This window comes from Lottia gigantea (assembly GCF_000327385.1).
Source record: "Lottia gigantea unplaced genomic scaffold LOTGIsca_133, whole genome shotgun sequence".
Classification (NCBI taxonomy): Eukaryota; Metazoa; Mollusca; class Gastropoda; family Lottiidae; genus Lottia; species Lottia gigantea.
The window spans coordinates 39,030-49,407 of NW_008707481.1; the positions used below are offsets into that span (position 1 = coordinate 39,030).

The 10,378-nt window shown below is 32.4% G+C and overlaps 1 protein-coding gene across 1 annotated transcript; it reads left to right on the forward strand.

Moving 5' to 3' along the window:
- The first annotated feature begins 1,918 nt into the window (after nucleotides 1-1,918).
- On the forward strand, nucleotides 1,919-9,525 carry LOTGIDRAFT_238152 (hypothetical protein). Its single transcript, XM_009049276.1, has 10 exons — nucleotides 1,919-2,033; nucleotides 2,616-2,887; nucleotides 3,763-3,881; nucleotides 4,872-5,746; nucleotides 6,125-6,215; nucleotides 6,394-6,486; nucleotides 7,187-7,382; nucleotides 7,811-7,911; nucleotides 8,546-8,617; nucleotides 8,882-9,525. Exons 2-10 carry the CDS (start codon nucleotides 2,674-2,676, stop codon nucleotides 9,113-9,115), a joined length of 1,995 nt encoding a protein of 664 aa, XP_009047524.1. The 5' UTR covers nucleotides 1,919-2,033; nucleotides 2,616-2,673; the 3' UTR covers nucleotides 9,116-9,525.
- The last annotated feature ends 853 nt before the right edge of the window (nucleotides 9,526-10,378 follow it).

The window sequence follows — 10,378 nt, forward strand, 5'->3', positions numbered from 1 at the left end:
AAAAAGGTCCATTGCAGTCAAGGTATCAGATGAATACCTCGTTGAATTTCAAAATATTCATTTATCTTCATCGTTCTAGTTTAAAAGTGATAAAACGGTGGTAAGGATAATTTTGATGTCGGATTAAAAGCAGAAATTCAAGATAATAAAACACCAAAAAGAACTCAAAGAATATTCAGTTATCTTAATATTTATCCTACACTTAAAGTGGCAAAACGGGATTAATAGTAGTTTTGATGTCGACAAACATGATATATAAAGTGTGAAAATTAGCCTATTGCTGTTTCAGGTCGCGTTTTCAGATTAAAAGGCAGAAATTCCGAGATGTTACACTTAGTAGAATCTAAAAAATATTCATTTATCTTAATATTTATTCTAGTCTAAAAGTGGCAAAACGAGGTTAAAAGTATTTTTGAAATCGACAAAGGTGACTTATAGCTGCTTCACATTACCCTAATAGCGGTGTTCAAGGTCGAGTTTTCGGATTAAAAGCAGAAATTCCAAGATACTACCCGTAGTAGACTCTAAATAATATTCATTTATCTTAATATTTATCCCAGTCTAAAAGTGGCAAAACGGTGTTAATAGTAGTTTCATGTCGACAAATGTGATATATAACTTTGGAAAATAGCTTAATGGGGGTATTTAAGGTCGAGTTTTCGGATTAAAAGCAGAAATTCCGAGTTGTTACACCTAGTAGAATCTAAAGAATATTCATTTATCTTAATATTTATCCTAGTCTAAAAGTGGCAAAACGAGGTTAATAGTATTTTTGAAGTCGACAAAGATGACTTATTGCGGCTTAACATTAGCCTAATAGGGGTGTTTCAGTTCGAATTTCCGGATTAAAAGCAGAAATTCCAAGATGCTACACCTAGTGGAAACTAAAGAATGTTCATTTATCTTAATATTTATTCTAGTCTAAAAGTGGCAAAACGGGGTTAGTAGTAATTTTGATGTCGACAAACATGACTTATAGCTGATTAACATTAGCCCAATAGGGGTGTTTCAGTTCGAATTTTCGGATTAAAAGCAGAAATTCCTAGCTACTACACTTAGTAGAATCTAAAGAATATTCATTTATCTTAATATTTATTCTAGTCTAAAAGTGGCAAAACGAGGTTAATAGTATTTTTGAAGTCGACAAAGGTGACTTATAGTTGCTTAACATTACCCTAATAGCGGTGTTCCAGGTTGAGTTTTTGGATTAAAAGCAGAAATTCCGAGATACTACACTTAGTGGAAACTAAAGAACATTCATTTATCTTAATATTTATCCTAGTTCAAAAGTGGCAAAACAGTAATATGGGTGGTTCTGAAGTTGTTTTATTTTGTCGTATTGTAATAATATTTCTCCATAGGAATTATAATTTTGGTCTGTAGGCATGATGCTTAGGCTTGTGTAATCGTGAAAAAGAATAAGTCAGGAGTCTGTGATGATCTACCTACCTTGTGATTGCCTGATAAATGAATAATAAACGTTTCCCATAGCTTCTCTGATCTTGTTCAAATAAAATTACTTCTATATTCAGTTATTTATTGAAAATTTACGTTCGCAGACACCATGTGTTGTTATGACATGATTTACGTCCCTTGAGGGAATCCCGATAATTTTCTTTGTGTCGCTGTCGTTGATTGGCTAAATCGCGAGGATGAGTCAAAAAGTTCAATTTTCTTATTGTCTGCTGGCTATCGTCTGCGGACTTGATCTTAGTTTTTTGTCTGCAAACCTTATCGTCTGCCCAGTTGATCTCAGCCTTGGGGGAATCCTGGTAACTTACCTAGTGTCGCTGCCGTTGATTGGCTGAATCGCGAGGATGAGTCAAAAAGTTCAATTTTCTTATTGTCTGCTGGCTATCGTCTGCGGCCTTGATCTTTGCTCTTGTCTGCTAAACCTTATCGTCTGCCAAGTTGATCTCGACCCATAGGCTAGACCTATCAATATTGCAAACCGAAAGTAAGAAATACCAAGAAACTTGTCATATAGTTTTCAAAAATCAACAAGAGATAAGCCTAAGTAAACTCCATAGAATGTAAGTATGGACAATCGACAACACAGATATGCATATCAGAAGTGTGGGGATTTTATTCATGACCTTTTCTGAATTTCTGATAAAGTATCGGTACAAATAAAATTTACCTTGCTTGTGAATCATCACAGTGTCTATTTGCCACGCGAAGGATCGGCTTTCCGATGTACGATTTCACTAAATATTTACTGCCGAAGAAAAAGGGATTACATAAGACGTGGCAAGTGAAAATGTGTCATACATAGGCTACTTCACAGTTTACAGCAACAATTGTGTGATTTACCTACAGTAACTCTCTAACCGAAAAAAAATGTCTCTCTTAAAATGTCTTCTCATGTTACACTTACGGTATGGAAACTATAATGTGGCATGGTGAATACCAAAAACCTGGAGCTAGTAAAAAAGACTAGTCTAGGGCAAGTTAGAGATGACTGTTTCTTGTATTTTGTTGGAGAGCAGCTGCCATTTTGTTAGGTTAGTTTTAGGGTTTTGAATAGTTCTTTAGGCCTAGGCCTACAGTTCAAAATAAAAAGGCTTATTATGCTTTGTTGAATGTATAAAATTTTATATTTGATATAATTTCAGTCTATATACAATGTTAGACAACTATATTATCAATTAGATAATGGTATGAAAATAGTCCATGGATTCTGATGATGATGATAGATTTGCAAGTTTGCCAAATATAGTAGATAATGATGATGACTTACCAGACATAGTACGCTTTCATGATGATGATGATGATGAATTTGATATACAACAGCCTAAAGCCTTGCGTGAATCAGAATTAGAAACTGTACAACCTGATGATGATGAGACTTTTCTACAAGCTGCCATTATACAACAGAGTAATGAAGGTTGAATATCATCTTAATTTTAAAAGACACTGTCTCTTACTCATCAAAACTATTCTTTTCTCCTTACTTTCTGTGAATTTTTTCTGAGTGTTTTGGGGCAAATCTTTTGATAAAACTATGTAAGGTTTCACGTAATATTTTTGAATGGGTTCCTTTTTGAATGGAACAATACAAACAGAAACAAATGCCTAAAATATATATTAAGTATATGTATATCTGAGTAAATTTATGTCTTATAATATCTTATGATATTGTAGAGGAAACCCATGTTTATCAAAACAAGCTAATGTGGAGGTCCCGCAAGGTCGCTCATGTAAATTATTAATCATTTCCGGAAATCCACGAAAGATAGGTTTCCACGAAATTAGGTTACTTGACTGTATATGTCGATTAGTGTATGTCTTTAATGGGCCTCCGTACAAAAAGTAAGGGAGACAGCAATTTGGTGATTTGATATTTCGAATGAGGACTAGTTTGAGATAGTTTGGTATAAATTGTAATAAGTTCCTATGACGGCTAAGACTTGCAAATTGCCTGTAAACTCTGAGTATTATTCTACATAGGCCATATATATGTCGATTAATGTATGTTTTTAATGAGCCTCCGTACAAAAAGTAAGGGAGACAGCAACTTTGTAATTTGATATTTCGAATGAGGACTAGTTTGAGATAGTATGGTATAAATTGTAATAAGTTCCTATGACGGCTAAGACTTGCAAATTGCCCGTAAACTCTGAGTATTATTCTACATAGGCCATATATATGTCGATTAATGTATGTCTTTAATGAGCCTCCGTACAAAAAGTAAAATATATATTAAGTATATGTATATCTGTGAAATTTATGTCTTATAATATTTGTCTTCTATTTCTACAGCTAAATATCAAGAAGAATTAAATAAGGTTCTTACTTTAAGTTTACTGGAATCGGAAGGTAGATTGGGACAGAATATAGGTGGTAACTTCCCAGATTTTGTTGTTAGTGCTCAGGAAGGGGTAAATATTTCTTTTCTAAATCAGTTTATTCCTTTAACAGAACTGTTGTAAAACCCAGGGCCGTAGTCTGCGTTTGAACTAACCAGACTTTAGGTTAAGTCAAACTTTGTGAAACTTCACATTAGTTCGACCTGTCCACTTATTCACTTTGATAGAACAGCAATAATTTCGCATGTTTCTCATAACTCACATGCTTTTCAGTGGGATCTTTACTACAAATATCCATCATGGTTATTACATATAACAATTTGATTGAATATTCAAAATGTCAGATGATATGTTGTCTCCTTTGAAAGCAATTGCAACAAAACATCCATATTATTTTCTGCCTAAAAGTTATTCATTGTTACAGCTTTTCTCTCTGTGTTTCATTTTTCGACTGTCATGAGTGCTTTCTTCTTGTTAGTTGTCGTCTGCTAGCATTTCTATTTCCCAATTCATATCATCCAATTTCAAACGCCGTACTGATTTTGCTACAATAACGGCCATTGTTGTATGACTTTAAAAATTTGAAGTGTTTCGCAAATTCCCTCTTGACTAGTTCTTCCATGAGATTTGAGCTGTCTTTAAATCTCTTCTCCACATGGTAAATATCTATAATTCAGTGTTATTAGTTGAAATAGTCCTCCTTTGTTAAATGTGAAGTATGACTTACATCAAAGATTAAGCACAGCATACTTATAGTCTTAACTTAACCTCGACTTTAATTAAAGTATGGCTAAAGTTCAAGTGCACTATACGGCCTCAATATCTCTCTTTTTAGGATCATCTCAAATTGTTTTTAGAGATTAGTTTGCTACATCAACTGAGCAGCTCTTTCTTTTTAGAGAGTCTGTTTATTTTATTACAAATAATTTGCTGATTATTAAAATTGTTAAAAACTATACGATTCTTGTGCATTTTTTTAATTTTCGAAAGTCTGCAGGGATTCCTTTTGTAATTTGATAGTCATGAACGCTAGTATGTAAAACATTATGGTTATTTTTTCAGATTGAGGAAAATAGGAGCTTTTTGTTTCACAGAGGAGCTTCTTCAAATATTTCAATGTTAAATAGTGGACCACCTGCGATGGAAAAACATAGTACTACTAACTCTTCAGTTAGCGATCGAAGACCAAGTTTGGAAAGACTTCAAACAAACATAGGACATACAAGTACTGGAGGACCAGGTATGCCTGTTAGGAGACCCAGTTTAGAAAGATTGCACGGTGCTAACAATGATTTGTTTGGCTTTGATGAGGAAGAACAAGCTAGAGAACTACAAGAGCTAATACGGATGGGAATTATTCCTTCAAATCAAATGCCATCTAAGTTTCAAAAGAACAGAAATCGTAACAATGTAAATTCTGTTGCAAATGTGCAGCCAGTGGCAAGAGATCATAATTTTGCATCTCCAAGAATGAACTCTTCAAGGGTTGATAACTCTGATGAAAATGACAATGAACAAGTGCTAGGAGCTGAAGGACCTGAGACGACATCTGGAATTAGTGATTTAACTCCAGTTGCCTTTACATTAGACAGTTCTTTAGAAAATTGGACAACAAACAAGACCTCTCCACATGGAATAATTCACATGTATGAACTGGTCAAAATACCTACAGAAAGCGATGAGTATGTTGCTATTGAAAATGATTTTAGAAGTTCTGGACTAAAAGTAATTAGTGTGGAGAGACTACAGAATAAATATCTATTAGAAAAGTTTAAAAGCGAACAGGATCAGATTGAACGAAGTCGTTTGCCAGGTTATAGTTTAAACTGTCGTTATTTATATCATGGTACCCCAGCAGATAAAGACAGGCTATGTGAAGAAGGTTTAGATGCAAGATTAAGTAGAATGGGTTGTTTTGGTAAAGGAATTTATTTCAGGTATAAATTGTATGACTAACTAATTTAATCAGCTACCAGCATCAGCTACAAGACTATTTAGAACATCTTTCATGTTCGTTCAGTGTTATCTTATTTTTCTTATCTTCTTGGCTACCTGTACCATAAAGTTCTAAACATTTCACGTGAATTAATTGTTGCCCCGTTTTAAAATGAGAAATCTATTATGGACACGTTTTCATTTGGTCTAAGTCCAAGAGCTGTTTGATACAATAACTAGAAATGTGTACATATATTTTTTTAAAAAAAAGTATTTTACCATTTACTGATTCATATATTATTCTATACTAGAAATGGAATGTGATAAAATTGCATAAAAGATTTCTTTTGTAGTATTATAACTCAAATTATGCATTTCAGTGATACACCTAGAAAATGTGTACAATATACAGAAAGTGATCAAGGTATTAATTGTATATTGATGTGTCGTGTTATTCTAGGTGATACTAAGGTTTGTTCATAAAATTTATATACTATTAAAACATGGTTTAAAACAGTGTATATCATTATTTGAACAAACATAAAAATGACTTGGATTTAATGTATGTATTTTAAGAGCGAATCATTTAAAGAATAATAGATCTTCTATTTCTTAAGGGTTGTAAAGTTAAATGCACTTTCTTCAACAGATTTACCCACCAGGTGCTAATGATCCAAATTTACGTCGAGAACCTGAAAAAACTGAAATAACACATGGATGGAGATATTATGATTCAGTTTCAGTAAGTATTATAGATATATGTAAAGTATTTTTCTGTCATGCAATGCACATGTCCATGGCAAGTTACAAACACTGTCTTAGACTTATATAAACTGCGTAGAGAATATATCAAAACCCTATTTACTATTTGCAATGAAGCCCTATTTGACTGTAAAAGTTATTCTTTGTAGATAAGTCATATTCATAATAATAAATATGTCTTCAGTGAACTTCTATTTAACTGTTTTCTATATTGATCATAGATAAAATGTCTTGTCCTATTGACTATATTGAATGTTTTGTAGGGAAGTCCTATTGACTATATTGAATGTTTTGTAGGGAAGTCCTATTGACTATCATGAATGTTTTGTAGGGAAGTCTTAATGTTATGATGAATATTTTGTAGGGAAGTCTTAATGTTATGATAAATGTTTTGTAGGGAAGTCCTATTGACTATAATGAATGTTTTGTAGGGAAGTCTTAATGTTATGATGAATGTTTTGTAGGGAAGTCCTATTGACTATAATGAATGTTTTGTAGGGAAGTCTTAATGTTATGATAAATGTTTTGTAGGGAAGTCCTATTGACTATAATGAATGTTTTGTAGGGAAGTCTTAATGTTATGATGAATGTAGGGAAGTCCTATTTCTTTTATGTTTTGTAGGGAAGTCCTATTTCCTTTTTGTATTGTAGGGAAGTCTTATTTACAATGTGTTTTGTAGGGAAGTCCTATCGACTATAATGAATATGTTGTATATGAAAATAGAAGAGCTATGATAGAGTATATGATATCCTATAGACCAGACTACAATGCAGGTTCAACAGTAACCAGCAATACTAAAGGCCATGCATCCCACTCATGGCCAGTTACAAAAACAACAAAACATCCAAATGGTGAAAGAACTGTTCAATTTAACAGTAAGTTAGGAATAAACATTTTTGGATTTTAAATTAAAATTTGTTGCTAAAAAAAACAGGGCATGATTACCTTTCCAGAACTCCTGGTGCCACTGCAACTGAATTTGTCAACTCAACATCCCTTTCAGAGAGTCCACACAGCTAATACTGACTCTTTGGTACCTTGTTATTGTAAGTTTAGTATTACATAAGTCATTTAGGAATTGTCTATTGTTAATTAGTTACGATTGATTGTGTAAAATATGCTTTGTAAATATCATCTTCAATTTTTTATAGCCACACATTAATGTGGGCGTACATATAGTTGTCACCCCTGTCTGTCTGTCTGATAATATGTCTGATATATTTACATCTTGGGAATTTTAGACACTGTGTCCATGTTTGTATTTGATTGCTACATTCGCAAACTATTTGTTGAATATTGACAGTGACAGAAGATGAACATATGAAATTGATAGAATCAGTAAGAGATAATGTAAGACAACAGAGAGCTAAAGATAGAGGAGAAACATGGATACCACCATCACTTGTAAGTTCTGTCTTAATTATTAGTTTTTGTTTGGGGCATGACATGGGATTGTTCATATTTGGTTAAAGGGACAGGTTCGCCATTTCAGGGGGTTGATTTTAGTCTTGTATATATGTAGATAGTCTTCAGAAGTACTAGAAATGTATGAAAATCACACAATTCCTTTAAAAATACTTCAAACCAGGAATTTAACTATTTCTATATTATGTCTTTTCTATAAATCTTAAATTGATGCAGATAATTTCTGGACACACATGGATTTGAAGTCTCAAATTTTGAACGGGGCTGTCAATGCTATTACTTATTAATGAGCTAAAATATGCCAGTTTCTGGGACCAAAGTGTGACCTAATTGATTTTAGATTTGTGACTATCTCAGATTCTGTAAATACATTTGAGACTGACTAACAACTACAGTGAATTTCGGTTTGGAATATGGTTACTGTGACTAGTTCACTTGAAAATGCTGGTTTACTGGATTTAATCCATTAATCACGAAAAATCTCATCACTGAAAGTTACAATATTTTAAAGGTCTCAAGAAAAAGTGAAGCATGGGATCTTTCTTTGGTTCAACTGTCGGCAATGTATGTATGTATGTGTAATGTATAAAATGTTATTTTTTGATATTTATAGGAACAGAGATCAGCAGAAAGAAAGAAATGGCAGAATATTATGCAGATTTCTCATGCTGAAGGTACAAAAGTAGTAAGTGTAGTTTTCTATCAATTTTTCTACACATGTGTAAGTATATAGAGCTGGCCAGTAAGACCATAGTTCTAGAGTTTGTGTTGACTATTATGAGAGGTGAAGAACAGTTCAACAGATCAAATGACAAAGGCCATGGTTTGCCATTTTCAGGGTTTGATTTTGCATAATCTCCTCAGAAATTTGATTTGTCAATGGATGGCAAACCTGTTCCTTTAGAAAGAGACAACATGAAAGTAATTATCTTACATCTGTACATTTCAGATATACAAGACACCAGATAATAATGATATGTCAATCAATACAGCATCTAATATCACACCCCCTTCTGAAACTTATCAAGAAACAGATGCTATCAATGAAGTTATGAGTTATTTAATCACCAAGTTTTTAAGTGTAACTAATACTGATGATGTTGAAGAGGCTAGAAGGATTATTGAAGATAATAGCATGGATTTAGACCTATCCATTGAAAACTATTATGCTAAGTTCGCATAAACTTGGCAGATAATTTTGAAGATATATTTTCTTTTATTGTAACTGAGAGAATTCTTGTGAAGTTTTTACTTGATCTGTGATAAGTTTTTATAGTAGTAATTAGTATGAAGTAATCATTAATACCATGAAGATAGACTTCAGTTTTTATATTCTAATACTTAAATGAGACATCCATAGTTAACATTTTAACCTTTAACTTGCACCTTGTTTAATCATAAATCTTTACTTTGTGACCTAGTTCAGTGCTTTCATGAGATTATGTTCTCATCACCACCTAACACTTAAATTTTTATGTGTGAGTTTAGGTTCAATCATGGTTTTCATTTATTTTTATGAAGATGTACACTATTGAATTTGGTGATGATCCACTAATTTATTTGAGAGATATTGCATAAAACTCTGATACCGTGTTCGTTTTTTTTCTTCACTTTTTTGGCTCGTACTCACTCTACAGCCTACAATTCTCTATGGATTCTATTAATCTTTTGTATATGAAGATGTGCACTATTGAATTTGGTGATGATCCAATGATTTTACTGTGACATTTATTGAAAAGGATCAATACAATTAACCAGGTAGTTTCAATAGAGAGATATGAAAGTACAAGCTAAAAGTGATTTTTTAAACTTTAACTAAGAACTGTTGATTGACTCAAAGGTGTTTGTAATATTGTGCTTTAAATAGATGTGATCTAGCTGGTGTCAAGTAATTTGCTATAGTATATATTTGAAAACAATAGCTTGAGGTTGTCAAACCTGCTGTAAAAATATAGAAACAGACTGTATAGAATTATTTATTTTGTTAATATAAAGTGGATGTGTTTAATATAAATACTACAAACATTCATATCACTCACTTATTCATATATATAGAAAAATATCTTTAACAAATCAGTCTTTGACAATAATACTTGTCAACAAATCAATCATTGACGATATGAACGAATCAGTCCTTGACAATTTTACTTGTCAACAAATCATTTATTGACAATATGTTACTGGTCAATGACAATATGACTTAACATTATGACATAAACCATGCTACTTGTCAACAAATCATTGCCAATGTAACAGTGAGATTTTGTTTTCATATGTCCTGTAAGACAGCTCAATTTGCATTGCTGTCCATCATTTTATTATAGGTTCAAATAAAAAATTTTTTTTTTTTGAAGACAGGAAAACCAAAATTTCTGTTCTACCTTTTTGCTTGAAGATGATAGAGCTAATAAAAAATCGAGTTGAAATGATCAATGAATTGTGACCA